The sequence below is a fragment of the Elgaria multicarinata genome, chromosome 18 (genome assembly GCF_023053635.1).
Source record: "Elgaria multicarinata webbii isolate HBS135686 ecotype San Diego chromosome 18, rElgMul1.1.pri, whole genome shotgun sequence".
Lineage (NCBI taxonomy): Eukaryota > Metazoa > Chordata > Lepidosauria > Squamata > Anguidae > Elgaria > Elgaria multicarinata.
Window position 1 is genome coordinate 16,276,945 of NC_086188.1, and position 15,120 is coordinate 16,292,064.

Below are 15,120 nucleotides of genomic sequence, written 5' to 3' on the forward strand. Positions count from 1 at the left end.
CACTTCCGGGTGCGCTGCTTCGAAGCCTCCGCCCCGCTCCCCAACCCCAGCATCCTGGCTTCAAAGCTGGGAGCAGGCAAGCGTGCGCGCACGAGGGGGGGGTGAGGCTTCAGAACGCGCCTGCCTAGGGCGCAATATAGTCTGGCGCCGACCCTGAATGTAACTAATAAAATAATAATAACCAATTAAAAAAAAGAGAGAGAGTGTGTGTGATGCGGAGAAAGCCACTTACTCTTTTTCAAATGCTTCTTCTTAGTCTTCCGGCAAATCCCGGCGATGCCTGGCACCGGCTTCATGTCGCTCTTATTGACAGGTGGCGGGTGCAGGATTGGCTTTGGGGCTCGGGTGAGGCAAACGGGCAGACCCGCAGCACACATCAAGATGCCGGTCATCCCTAGGCCAGAGAGAGAGAGATTGCAACTGAAGAAACTCAAGGACAAGGTTGTGTATATGCCATTGAGAACAAGCCCTGCCTCATCAAGAGACTCAGAGTCCCGGTGCTGAGACCTTTCTGCCATGTAGATTCTAGTACGTCTATGGTAGACAGGGCCAGCCCTACCATTAAGCAGGGTGAAGCTGTGGCCTCAGGCGGCAGTTGCTGGGAGGTGGCAATAAAGTTTTTTAGGATTAGACCTCTGTCTGTCAGAGCCAGCCCTATGCAATTTAAGTTAGCTAAGGTTCAATGGAGGATACACTTCCATCACTAGGGGTTAAAGAAACAGTCTAGTCAGCTTTTGGACATGAAATGGGAGAGGGTGCTATCTTGCTCTTTGCCTCAGGTGGCAAAATATCTTGGGCTGGGCCTGGTGGTAGAAGCCACCAGAGCAGGGGTGGGGGAACTCGGTCCTGGGCAGGGGCATTGCTAGGTATGAAATCTTATTTCCCAGAACTATTCCAGAGAACTAGGAAGTTTTTTGTGTGTTTCTGCTGTCTTGCACTCTCTGCTTAACTGCCATTCAGGGAAAAAATTTCAAGCAGGATTGCAGATGGGGTGGGAGAGTGAGTTCTCGCCTTCCCACGTGCCCTAAATGACCCCTGTAGTTTAGGATTTAAAAAAAACATTTTCCATTCATTTAGGATGACTTGGGTCAGCGTGCAAATTAATTGAAGTATTTATTTTATTGAAGATGGTTTGGATGACAAATCAACTGGTTGGCTTTACCTCCTGCAAATTTAAATACATCATAGTAATTATTTCTAAATACACACATATGCAGCTTTTACAAATGTTTCTGTCCTATAGGCCTGGTCCCCAAATCTTTTAAGTGCCTAGCAATGCCCTGGTGTCAAGATCCGGCTGAGTCTCCCTGGTGTGTACCCTGAATAAGACTTGGGCAAGAAGAAGGAGGAGGAGGAGGAGGAGGAGGAGGAGGAGGAGGAGGAGGAGGAGGAGATAGAAGAAGGAGGAGGAGAAGAAGAAGAAGAAGAAGAAGAAGAAGAAGAAGAAGAAGAAGAAGAGGAGGAGGAGGAGGAGGAGGAGGAGGAGGGGGAGGAGGAGGAAGAGGAGGAGGAGGAGGAGGAGGAGGAGGAAAGACAGGAAGCAGGGGAGGAAATTCTCCAAGACTCTTCAGAAGTTAAGGAGGAATCTTCCCAAGAGCTTATCAGACAGGAGGCTCCGAGATCATCCTCCCTACCCCTGGGAACTCAGTCATTGTCGGTGTGGGAGGGAGCATCAGAACTGATAGATCCCAGAGTCCACCACAGGGACAAGTCAGCAGAGTTGAGAGGATGTGAGGTGGTTGCTAGGCTACCCACTCGCTAGAGGTTACATCTTGAAGACCCTCCTTGAAGGAGGAGTCCGGTAAAAGCATATCATGCATGTTGGGGACAGTTGACAGGCTAGTGCCTTGCTTTGTTAGGCTAATTAAGCTTAGAGGATAGCTCCTAGCATTCATACTCCCTCCTAGAAGAGACATCTATTTACTGAATAAAGCTTGTGAATTGCAAAGCAGACCTCCTTATTGTCTCTCATCTCAGCTGGAGGGCTTAGAATCACAACACCCTGGCCCCCCTGGGAGTCAAATCTGTGCTTCCTGGGGGTCGAAATCCAGCCCTCCCAGGTTTCTTAGATGGCCACACCCCTTTCCTCTGGCTCCACCCTCTTTCCCCTCACTACCTATCATTTGGTGATTTCCTTTCCCCCATTCAAAAAAGTTGAAATGCCTCTCCCATGGCTTAGTTACTGCCAGGAAGAGCTTTCAGCTACCCTATGCTCGTCTGTCGGGGTCTTTTAGCTCCACCCCTTAGCTTTGGCCCCAACTGGAGCTTCTCTGAAATGGAACTCGTCCTGTGAGCTGAAAGAGGTGCCCCATCCCTGCCCCAGAAGAACCACGTCATGCTCCTGGAACGAAGAATGTCAGAAGCTGCCTTTTAACCAGGTCAGCTTGCCCATCAAGTCCTGTACTGTCTTCTGCAGCCTTCCCCAAGGAACGGGACAGGGGGCCATTACTGGGCCTGGATGGGCTTACCTGGCACTGGCTGGCAGCAGCAGCAGCATTCTGATCAGTGCCAGTAAGCTGGGTCCCTGGGGGCCATTTTTTAAAAAGAATATATATCCCAGAATGCCCCTGCACAATTCTACATCTGGGGCATTGTGGGAAATTAATATGGCAGTGTCCGGAGCACTGGAATGTATTTGATTTTATACGGTCCTCCGATTCAGGCATCATTGGTGAGCCCTGCTGTGGCGCTACGCATGACAGCTGCCCAAACAGCCCCTTTTGAGCAAGGGACTCCACTTCCCCCAGCCCCACATCTATGGGTTTCACCCCCGCAGCAGCATCTGGGGTCTCCTTACCTGCCAAGGCAGGGTGGACTGGACCAGTTCCATTCAGGTTCTTAACTGGGAGGGCAGGGACCCTGCAAGAAAAGAGAAGATGGAGTGAATCAGGAAATGTTTATTTGTTTGTTTGCTTTATTTATATCCCGCCTTTCCTCCAAAGAGCCCAAGGCAGTACGCATGATCCTCCTCCTGTCCAGTTTATCCTCACGACAACAACCCTGTGAGGTAGGTTGGGCTGAGAGTCTGTGACCAGCCCAAAGTCACCCAGTGGGCTTCCATGGCAGAGTGGGGACTAGAACCCAGATCTCCTGACTCCCAGCCCAACACTCTAACCACTGCACCACACTGCCTTTCCATTATGATAGAAATATAAGAATAAGATCATAAAACCAGTGTCTATTTACATGTGACCTCCGTATCATTATTAGGACTGTCATTCGATTAAATCAAAGAACCCTATCCTTTTTCGGTCGGTGGGATTTGGGGATTTTGAGAGAGGGTCACAGGCACTCTCACAAAATGGCTGCCGAGGGGTTGCCCATTCATAAAATGGCTGCCATGGTGGGCAAGGCCAGACACAACACTCATTTCCCAGAAGGCAAATCACTGAGACTAAAAGAAAAAAGAAAAGGAAGTTTCCCTAGATCCGAAGTACTTCGCAGAGGGTGGGATCTGAGCTCTTAGACGAACAAAACATCTGATCTCTGAGGTCCTCAGCAGTGGTGTAGATTGGTTTTGGACTCCGACTGCCATCAGCCCCAGTCAACATGGCCAGTGGTCAGGGATGATGGGGGTTGTAATCCAATGGCAGCACAGGTCCCTTGCTCTTGCATGATAGCTTCCATGTGTGTTTCTGTTTCGAAATTCCGCCACATGGAAGTTAAGCTCTTCCACCTTTGGGGTTCCATCACACGTGGAGAAAGAAGAAGGGCATTATGGGATCTGGCTGGCTTCCTTTTTGCCCTGCCCTGCATTGAGAAGACGACAATGTTGCTGTTACACACACGACACCTTCTATTTGTCCTGGCCGGTAGCCAAAACACAGAACGCTTCAGAAATCTGTTGAGCCTTGTTTACTCTGGGCGCAACTTTGGCTGACTAGGTTGGAGCGCTTACAAGCAGCACATGGGTTGTGCTTGGGCATGGAGCCACCAAAATGGAAAAACACTGGTGCGCTGTCATGAGCCAGACTTCAGCATTAGGGAGTCATTGTATACTAGTTCCCCCCAACTACAGTTTGGATCCAAGAGCCCAAAATCCACTGCCTACGTTCCATCAGCAATTTTTAAAATAGGGTGACCATATGGAAAGGAGGACTGGGCTTCTGTATATTTTAACCATTGCATAGAAAAGGGAATTTCAGCAGGGGTCCATGCAGCCCCTGGTGAAATGCCCTCTTCATCACAACAGTTAAAGCTGCAGGAGCCCTGCCCTCTTGACCAGATACAAAAGGGGGCAGGGCTCCTGCAGCTTTAACTGTTGTGATGAAGAGGGCATTTCACCAGGGGCTGTATGCATACCAATGACACCTGCTGAAATTCCCTTTTCTATGCAACAGTTAAAGATACAGGAGTTCCTTTCCATGTGGTCACCCTACTTAAAGGCTTACCTTATTCATTTATTATATTTTTTATACCGCCCCATCGCCAAAGCTCTCTGAGTGGTTCACAAAAATTAAAAACCATTAAATATACATTATACAACGTGCAAAACCATTTATATAAAAACAGATTGCGCACACAGAGACAGCGTATATTAAAAACAATTTCATTTATTAGACTGTTAGTACTATTACCCTCCTCTTCCACATGTGTGGGTGGCCATTTTGTGAAGAGGGAAGCCCCTCCTTGTGGTAGCCATTTTGTGAGAGTGCCCAGGGCACTCTCACAACATCCTAAATGTGCCCTCCACACACACACCCAAATGTTGGGGATCCCTGTACTACCTCAGTATTGTCTATTCTGACTGGATCTACCACTGAAATATGGCCCTCCTTCCCAAACAACAGGCTAACTTCTGGCTTCCCCACCCCAGTTTCATACCTCCGCTTGTTGCAAAGTGATTTCCTGGCAGCAGGAGTGGTGTTTGCATGCATAACCCTTGGTTGTTTGGGGATTTGGTCGAGCAGCATTCTGACACCTCTATTTTCCTGCAAAAGTGGGGAAACTCTACAGACCCTTTACTAAAGCTGAAGAACACCCTTCTCTCCCCCCCCCACACTCCAAAATCTCTCTCACCTTCTTCATCCGCGTGGAACTAGCTAAATAACAGAGGAATAAAAGCATTGAGCTATTGAAAAGTAGTTTCAAAGAGCTTCCAGTATTTAAGCCATGCTCACAACAACCCCATAAGGTAGGCCAGTATTATTACGCTGTATCGCCATAACGTGGCTGAGAAGTGACAGCTTGCCTCTGAAGCACCTTGGACAGCTCCTTTACAGTTCGGACTGAATCATAGAATCATAGAATAGCAGAGTTGGAAGGGGCCTACAAGGCCATCTAGTCCAACCCCCTGCTCAATGCAGGAATCCACCCAAAAGTGCAGCGGTGCGGAACCCGGAGCGGATTCACCGCTGCACTAACATTGGAGCCACCAGCTTCCACTGTTCTGAACCATCTCGGGGCGCTAAGGCACATTGACCTATACACACATACACACACACACACACACACTTCTATCGTCTTGATGCCGTGGTCACCAGTTACTCCTGCTCCTCATCCTTTTTCTCTTCATGGCTACAACTTTCTTGCTCGGTGAGATGTATGAGGAATTCTTTTCAGTTCGTTTTTTTTTATCAGGACTTTGCCCAGGTGCCACGTTCTGGACCGAACACAGATTCGGACACAACTGACCATCGGAATCTGTACGTTCCATATGCACGGAATTTTCACGCGAAAAGAAAACAAGGAAGCCCACGATCTAATACGGACTCAGGTCGAAACAAGCATCGAGATAGAATTCACAGGACTTTGGCACGCGAAGGTTTGCTGAGTCGCACATTCCTAGACAGGCAGAGAGCCAGTGGGCAAGCAGGCTGGGGCACCTGCTGCTGCTTCTTCTCACCCCCACTGTTGTCTGGGCCAAGGTGAGAGGCAGGTGGGCAAGCAGGTGGCAATAGGGAAAAGGAGGAGCCCTTGCAGGAGATGATGATGATGATGATGATGACGACATTTGTATACCGCCCCATAGCCGAAGCTCTCTGGGTGGTTTACATAGGATAAAAAAAGTTTAAAACAATACACAAAAATTTAAACCCGCAAAAACATACAAAAACAAACCCAGGCTCATTACATATTGCTAAATGCCTGGGAGAAGAGAAAAGTCTTGATGTGGCGCCCAAAAGATAACAATGTTGGCGCCTGGTGGGTCTCATCGAGGAGATCGTTCCACAATTGGGGGGCCAGCACAGAAAAGGCCCTCTGCCTTGTTGCCGTTCTCTGAGCTTCCCTCGGAGTAGGCACCCGGAGGAGGACCTTAGATGTTGAGCGCAGTGTCCGGGTAGGTTCATGTCGGGAGAGGCGTTCCGTCAGGTATTGTGGTCCCAAGCCATGTAAGGCTTGATAGGTTCTTGTCCATGGACCCCTACTGGAAGCGTGGGCCCTCGGCCGGTTCCCAACCATGCCCCCCTACCACATACTCACCTCATCGCAAGCTTGGTCTTCATGGCTGCTCTCTATGCTCGTCCCCCACCCTCTGAGAAAGAAAAACCGCAAACCGGAGAGAGAGGCTGGGCAGTCTCCCTGGATCTGGATTACCAGGCCGGCAGGTCAGGTGGCTTTTATAGAGGAGCTTAATCGCCTGCTGAAGTGACGGAACAGCACGTCGCCCCCTCCTGCTGGTAATTTCATGGCCGTGTAAGGAGGGGGGAGTGTTTGAGCAAGACCAGCTGTTGACCCGGTCATTAAGAAAGGCTGGAAATTGTTAGGAGTTGTTGTTGTTATTGAGTGGAAGGAGGCTAAGGGAATGGACCTCCTTTGAGGCGTAAAACAGCTGATGGGGAGAGACAAGGTGGTCCCTTTCGCCTGTGCTATCTATGGGCATGATCCAGCCCAAGCGAAGCATGTTAAAGTTCCATTATTTCCATAGGAGGAGTTTAGGCATTTCCACAGGGCCTTAAAAGTGCCTCCTTTGGACCGGATTGTGTCCAATCTATTTTTCATGTTGCAGCCTGTTTGCGTGATGGCCTTAGACAAACGGGGTACCAGTTCATAGCACAGAGCACATACATTTCCAGAAAATAGGGTGGTTGTTAATTGCCTCCCCCTCCCCCAGAAATCTTGAGATAAAGATAAGCTGTGGCTTTTGAAACCCCAGTTACTACTGGCTGGCTGTCTTCAGTATACTGAAATGTGACTTCCCTATATTGGCTCAGCGGCCGAGGTGTGACGGAACGCTTACGAATATTCCAACCGCTCAGGAGAAATGTGTGTCCACGAGGTTGACGTGACTCTCCACTTCCTGATATGTACATTCCTTGCGTTGGCCGCGTAGTCTTAGGAGTGAAATCGGCTTTAAGTGCAGTACTCGGATTTGTGCCAGCTTATGGCCCATCCCAGAACGCTCTCCTGTCTGGAGTAATCCTTTAATGAGAGCTATTTATTTCTCCTCCGTGTAGCCTTCAAGACCCACGTAAGAATACACTGCAAGCTGATTGATGTACTATGGAAGAGACTCCAGGGATATCTGTTTACTGGGTGATGGCCTTGATTGTATGCTATATAAAATAGTAACGATCGTTGCCCTGGGACTGGAGAGCAAAAGAGAAATCCATTCCCTACCTCCCAGGAATAACACCAAGCCCAGGGGGAGACCAACTTGTTCCATCCATCAGCCAGAGGAAGGAAAAGTTGCAGGGCGCTCACTTCCTTCTCCCTGTCGGAAATAATGCTCCAACCCTATCCATTGACCTAAGGAACAAGAGCCTAGCTGTAGCAAGAATACCAGCAAGGGAAGATCCAGGCCACGCTTTATAGCCCACCATTTGGTTCGGGCCTTGAAAAAACCAGTCCCCCTCCTTTTCCCTTCCCTTGGGTGTCTAGGCTTTTTAATTTGTAAGCCAGATGGCGGGGGACCCCCCCTTCCTCTTATATTCGTGTGGATCACTTGCGAGATAAGAATGCGGTATATAATAAGTATTTGTTTATTGTAATTCTATACGACCAAATAGGCAAAGCACTCTGAACAGTTCACAAGAATTAAAACCACCACTACAACAATAATAAGTCACTAGCTCTGTTTGGCCTTCAGTGGTGTGGCACATGTGTGTGTTTGTGAGTGTGTCAGCAGTGCATGAACACTAACCCTAACCCTAGAAAAATAGGGGGGTTCCTTAAACCAGATCAGACAGCCGATTTATCCATCCAGGATAAATTACTCTGATTCATGACATCTTCCCGGAATCTCAGGCAAAGGTCTTTCCCCCATTTGACAACCTTAATCTGGGGACACCGAGGATCAGACCAGGGCAGGATCTACACTACTGCTTTGAAATGGGTTATAATGGTATTGACCACTGTTGGGTAGGGTGACCCTATGAAAAGGAGGACAAGGCTCCTGTATCTTTAACAGTTGTATTGAAAAGGGATTTTCAGCAGGTGTCATTTGTATATATGGAGAACCTGGTGAAATTCCCTCTTCATCACAACAGTTAAAGCTGCAGGTGCCCTGCCCTGTTTTAAATCTGGACACTCTAGTATAGCACCTGCAGCTTTAACTGTTGTGATGAAGAGGAAATTTCACCATATACAAATGACACCTGCTGAAATTCCCTTTTCTATGCAACTGTTAAAGATACAGGAGCCCAGTCCTCCTTTTCATAGGGTCACCCTACTGTTGGGACCCAGGACACACTCCATATATACCGTATTTCTTCGATTGTAAGACGCCATCGATTGTAAGACGCACACTAATTTCAGTACCACCAACAGAAAAAAAGCTTTGATTCTAAGAAATAATAAACGCACCCGCGATTCTAAGACGCACCCCGTTTTTAGAGATGTTTATATGGGGGGGGGAGTACGTCTTAGAATCGAAGAAATACGGTCGTTTTCAAAGCATTGTGTCCTGCTTGGTGTACATCTGGACTTCTGACATGCAAAGCATGTGCTCAACCGCTGAGCTGCAGCCCTTCCCCAAGGGAATGCTGGGCCAGACTTTTTGGTCCCCAGGCGTGTGGAGACGCGCCCAGTTACATTGGGTGGCCTTTGCCTCCGTACTGGATCTCAGTACTGAACCGGAGATCCTTCCGTCGGCAAGGCCTGCACCCTCCCCAAACTCACATGCATGAACGCTCAGGTGCTACCCAACACACATCCTGCCGTTTCACGCCCTGCAGCTGGTGTTTCTTTTGAGGCAGCTGCTGACAAATGTGTGTGTCAACATGTTAACAATAATCATAAGAATAAGGCAATTGTAGCCTCGGTATTTTTTATTATTTACTTTTTTGCTAGTATATCTTTAATCCAAAGCACAAACATGCATAGCCTACACCATAAAGAGAAGAGCCTTTGGCTGTGTGTGTAAGAGAGAGAGAGAGAGAGAGAGAGAGAGAGAGAGAGAGAGAGAGAGAGAGAGAGAGAGAGAGAGAGAGAGAGAAGCAGTAGTTTTGGCAGTCATTTTGGTATGAGAAGCACACAAGCGTTTTCTTCTACAAAATGGCAGTGAGCGTGCTGGAGTCCAGGGCTGGCTCTACAATGAGGCAGAGCGAGGCATGCGTCTCAGGCGGCAGGTGCCGCAGGGGTGGAGGGGCAGCAGTGTCAGCCCTCTGGGCATTTCTCCTGAGCTCCCTCACTGTTCCTCTGTTGTTGGACAGAGTTCCCTTGGAGGCTACGGACGATCCTCAACTAGCCTCTGCCCTCGAGTGCAGTGGAGGAAAATGTCCTGCCATCATCCGTGTAGGGTGACCATATGGAAAGGAGGACAGGGCTCCTGTATCTTTAACAGTTGCATAGAAAAGAGAAATTTCAGCAGGTGTCATTGGTAGGCATGCAGCGCCTGGTGAAATTCCCTCTTCGTCACTACAGTTAAAGCTGCAGGAACCCTGCCCCCTTTTGTATCTGGCCAAGAAGACAGGGCTCATGCAGCTTTAACTGCTGTGATGAAGAGGGGATTTCACCAGGTGCTGCATGCATGCCAACGACCCCTGCTGAAATTCCCTTTCCAATACAACTGTTAAAGATAAAGGAGCCCTGTCCTCCTTTCTATATGGTCATCCTAGTGTTGAAGCAAAATTAAATTGCTAGACCAGTTTGCTTTGGTATGTGGAATGGGGAAGCAGGCTTTAGGCTTTGGAGGACCCACGGGCAAGACACCCTCCGGCCCTCCTTGCTCAGTAAAGTCTACCTTCTCCCCACCATGGTCACTCACTGCTATTGCTCCTCAACTTTTTTCTCATCATTGCCACCACTTGCTCGCTCGGAACAAAAAAGAAATAAGGAGGAACCCTCGTCTGTTTAAACTTATGCTATCTCCAGAAGCTGTTAATTACAGATTAGAAATCTACTCCCTATACTCTTGGACGTAGAGTCCAACATTTTTCTTCGGGAAGCCAACAGTCTACCACGGGGGTTAGAAGTCGCAGCCGTTATACCAAGCCTATATGTTTACGTTATGGTGAATTCCTAACTTTTGTAAATTGAAAACGTTCGTTACTGACCAAGGTGGAAACGGTGTATACAATCCGGAATCATCGTTTAATGAAATATTTATACGTTTTCTCTTGTTTATAACCTCTCATGTCAATGACAGGTTCTTGTACTCGCTAATCACCAGTAACTCTCTGAACTTCTATTTGTGCATGTATGTTATGGTTGCCAATTACGTGGGAATGTACATTTCTTTGGCTTAACCCTTAAGATCCCACAACGGTGAGATATTTGTATCCAAGCACACACATGTAACCTTGCGATTCATGCACATTGTCCTTTAAATGTTTGTTAAACGTTTGCTAAACGGTCATTAAATATTTGCCAAACATCTGTTAAATATTTATTATATGAGTGTGAACTTTTCCAGTTTAGATCAATTATATGGAGGCTTTTGGTATCTGTACTAGGGGTGTGTGCTCTGCTCCATTTCAGATCCCCGGATCCAAAGCGGAGCGGGCCGATCCGGACCTCCAAAGCCCAGTTCCGGAGCAGATCGGGGGAGATCCAGATCGGCCCGAAGCAGTTCGGAATGGTCCGAAGCGTTCCGAAGCTTTGGAGCCAGGTAAGTGGGGAGGGGGGCTTACCTGGCTCCCCTGTCCACTGCCGCCGTGGTCTGTGCAGCGACGGTGGCAGAGCCAGGTAAGTGGGGAACAGGGCCGGTGCCAGACTATTTGGCGCCCTAGGCAAGGTGAGCTACTTTCACCCCCACAAAAAAATGCCAACTTTGATTTTTAAGAACAGATGTTTCCTGGAAAAAATAAGTAGCACAAAACTTGAAACTGCTAAATTTATTTTAAAGTGCAAATAATACGTCATGCCAATTATAGCAAACAAATTGGAAAGGAACGTCTATGGGTCTAAAATGCATTATTTAATAGGAATATCACCTCCAAATCATCCCCCCCCAACTCACACGCGTGTGCACACAAACACACTCAGCATCGCTCACTCCAAACAAACACAAGCATGAACACATGCATTCACTCAAAGACCCCATGCACCCCATTCACGTTCCGGAAGTCCAAACGTGGAGCCGCCCATCCCAGCATCCCTGGCTTCGCTTCGGTGGGCGAGATGGTGCCCCGTGCCCATCCAGCTGAAGCAAAGCCTGGAGGGCGGCTTCCGGGTGGAAGTCCGAACGTGGAGCCGCCCACCCACCCCAGCGTCCCTGGCTTCGTTTCAGCTGGATGGGCACGGGGCACCATCTCACCTGCCCAGGCCCAGCTGAGTCCTTGAGCCAGCTCACAGCCAACGCGCGTGAGTGCTGCACTGCGCCCGGCACCCCTCTTAGCTTGGCGCTCTAGGCGGCCACCTGAGAAGCCTCTATGGTAGCACCGGCCCTGGTGGGGAAGGGGGGAGGGGGGCTTACCTGGGTCCATCATCGGCCTACTTCTGGCCTTAGGCCTGGGCAGCAGTTGAAGCTGCCCCATGGACCACGGCGGACAACAGATGGGTCATGCTAAAACCGCCAACAACAGAATTATCTTACCTGTCCATGGGAAGCACAAACTCTGCAGGGCGGCCGCCTGTGGGCAATGCGTGAGCTCTAACCCACCCCAGCAGTAACTCCAAAAAGTCAAAATGCAACTACATACGGAGGAAGGAAGCTTATGCAAACTGTGACCACAAACCCTCGCCCTGATGGCCTGGTTGCTTATTCCTGGGCACGACTGAGATTCGCTACGAAGGTGTCAATAGTGCAAGTTTCTTCACTTCTGTTCTTACTTCTAACCCACAGGCAGAAACAGAAATCTGTAATCTGCAAAGCCCCTGGTGTGCACACTCCCAACCCTGAAAAGCTGCTTATATTAACATCAGTATGGAAAGTGTAAAATCATTCTTTTTTCACTCTTCCTTTCTTTCTTTTTTAGATCAAGGGTGATGTCAACCATAGAATCATAGAATCGCAGAGTTGGAAGGGGCCTACAAGGCCATTGAGTCCAACCCCCTGCTCAGTGCAGGAATCCACCCTAAAGCATCCCTGACAGATGGTTATCCAGCTGATGATTTTGTACGACAGGGGTCCCCAAGGCGGCACGCACGGGCGCACCCGTGGGATCTCCAACAGTGCCCACAAAGCTGACTCCCTGCCCCCTTCAAAAAAATATTTTTAATACGAATTTTGGCAAACGTTATGGGAAAAGATTCTCCTTCCTGTTCATGCACAGGCTGCAGATCAGTTTTTTCGGGCCTTGCTTCACCTTCCTCAGCTCACACAGACCTTTCCCCTTCACTCTCTCCCTCCCTCTCTCTAACCTTGCTATTTCTCTCCCCATATCCCCTTCCCTTCCCTATTTCTCTCTTCCCTTCCCTTCTCCTTTCTCTCCCTTTCTAGCCCCTAGCCTTGCTTTTTCTCTCCCCTTATACCCCTTTGCCTTGGAATTTCCCCCTCCCTCCTAGGGGACGTCTCTACGATGCACTTTGCCAACTGATTTCCCCCAAACCCCGCAGTACCGCTGCTGCGAATCAGCGTCGACAGGGTTACATGGCAGGAGTGAGTGCTGCCTATCCAGCCAGGGAAAATTGCAGCACCGTTGTCAGACAGCGGGAAGGGGCAGCAAATATCGAGGGACTGAAAACCGCAAAAGGCTTTTGTTTTCTGGAAACTGCGCAACTCCGAAAGCCTGTAGCAGCGCATCCGTGATGGTATAGTTCATTGAATTTATGCGCTATACATCATAACTGTCTTTACCTTCATTCCTCAGACTTTAATATCACTGTGGTGGCCATTACTAGTCTTGCCAAGGCCATTGCCTGCCCACTAGTCCCGTGCCTACCGTGCCCTGGGATCTATCCCTAATTACTCCCAGTCTCTTAATCCAAACTGAAGCCACCACTGACAGACAGACAGACAAACAACTGTGGTGACATCGGAGCAATGTAAAACAATGCAAAACAACACATTGAAAAAGCAGAGTTTCGCAGGGAATAGCACGATGAGGCTGCGAGTTGTCCTAGAAACAATGGGGCGCAACTGCGTAGTCACGACAGGGTGTAGAGAGCATATAGACAGGCCCCAGACTCTAAAGTCACTATTCCCCACCCTTACCCCTGCTTTAGTTCACTTTTGACTAGCTGGGCCCCCACAACAGTCATTATGTGACTAGCAGCATCCATCATTGGGGCCATTTTGTGGTGGTGCCCACAGCAGTTTTGATGGCCCCAGGGAGAGATTTCCTCTCTCTGATGAATGTAATGTGCCAAGGGTTAAAAGATGGCTTCTCTGCCAAAGGGTGGCTATAAGTGGCTACATGCCAGATTTGCATTCCTTAATGGTAGACAATGGACATCACGTCCTAGCACAGGGGTCCCCAACCCCCGGGCCATGGACCGGTACCAGTCCGTGGCCTGTTAGGAACCGGGCCGCGGAGGTGAGCTGCTTTCACTCCCCCACCCACCCCACCCCCAGTGTACCTGGGCGTGGGGCGCCATCTCGCCTGCCCAGCCGAAGCGAAGCCAGGACACTGGGAGAGCGATTTCTGGGCGCGCCGTTCTGAAGCTGCCCGCCCACCCACTCCAGCATTCTGGCTTCGCTTCGGCTGGGCCCACCCAGCCGAAGTGAAGCCAGAATGCTGGAGAGGAGTGGGTGGGTGGGCTTCCCCAAACCATCCCCTCAACACACACACACACCCCGGTCCGTGGAAAAATTGTCTTCCACGAAACCAGTCCCTGGTGCCAAAAAGGTTGGGGACCGCTGTCCTAGCAGACAAAGAGAAAAACTTTCGACCAATAGAACATCGAATGTAACCTATGACTCATTGTAATTGTGCACCTGAACTTGAAAATTGAATGTACCTTAACTTGCTAATCCAGAACTGACCAATAGAAATGTTAGAAAGAGACTAACACCCTCTTGTAGTCAGGGCCTATATATACTGTGAGATTCCTTTGTTCTGGGTGCCTCCATCCGGAGAGCACCCCCATACTGCAGTATCAGAAGTAAATGGATTAAGTGTATTCTCCAGCCTCATGTGTTTGATTGGCTATTAACGCGCCGGGGCAGCAGGCCTTTAAAATCCCTGGTTAAGGGACAACAGTTTCACAAATTCCCAAATGTGCCCATGGGTCCAAAATGGTCGGGGACCCCTGGTGTATGGAAACGCTTTATGATATGTTCTTCCTTTTTCTTTTTCTTTTTCTTTCTTCTTTCCCCACCCCTCTCTTCTATAGTTGTCGTCGTCATTATCGTTGTATTTGCAAATGAAAAAAATAAAAATAGATAGATAGAGAAGAAAGATGCTCGGAATAAAGGCGAGGGATGTAAAACAGGAAGGAAGGAACGACAGGACCGGAGTGGGGAGAGCCGTCGCACCCCGGGGGCTCCATTCTTCTTAGGGCATCCTCCATACTGCTACCTGGTTGCCGTGGCAACACAAGGCCTGCTCTCTGGGTTCCTAGCCAGGCTAAACCCTCCTCGGTGAGCGAAACAGCAGCTTCCCCACAGCTCCCTCGCTGGTCTCTCACGAGGCATTTGGGAAGAACGGGAGAGGTCTGCTCTCCCTCTGCCCACCGCCCAAGATCCGCAAGAACACCAAAATCCTTCACAAAGCTCATCGAGAGTGGGGGAGCCGTTATTCCGGCGGCCTCTTCCTGTTTTCCTTTTTGCCTGCACCAGCGGGAAGGCAGGACACAGAAAGATAGGAGGAAATGAAGGGTGACAGCATAAGGCAGTATTTCTCCATCAAGCAGACA

The 15,120-nt window shown here is 49.2% G+C and overlaps 1 protein-coding gene across 2 annotated transcripts in view; it reads right to left on the reverse strand.

Moving 5' to 3' along the window:
* DTX1 (deltex E3 ubiquitin ligase 1) overlaps positions 1-15,120 on the reverse strand; it is a 71,418-nt gene that overhangs the window by 14,131 nt on the left and 42,167 nt on the right. For both annotated transcript variants that reach the window (XM_063144211.1, XM_063144210.1), the window contains exons 4-5: positions 2,798-2,859; positions 233-394 (exon numbers count right to left, since the gene is read on the reverse strand). In XM_063144211.1, the coding sequence (XP_063000281.1) occupies positions 233-394; positions 2,798-2,859 (224 nt within the window). The remainder of the gene's footprint in view (positions 1-232; positions 395-2,797; positions 2,860-15,120) is intronic.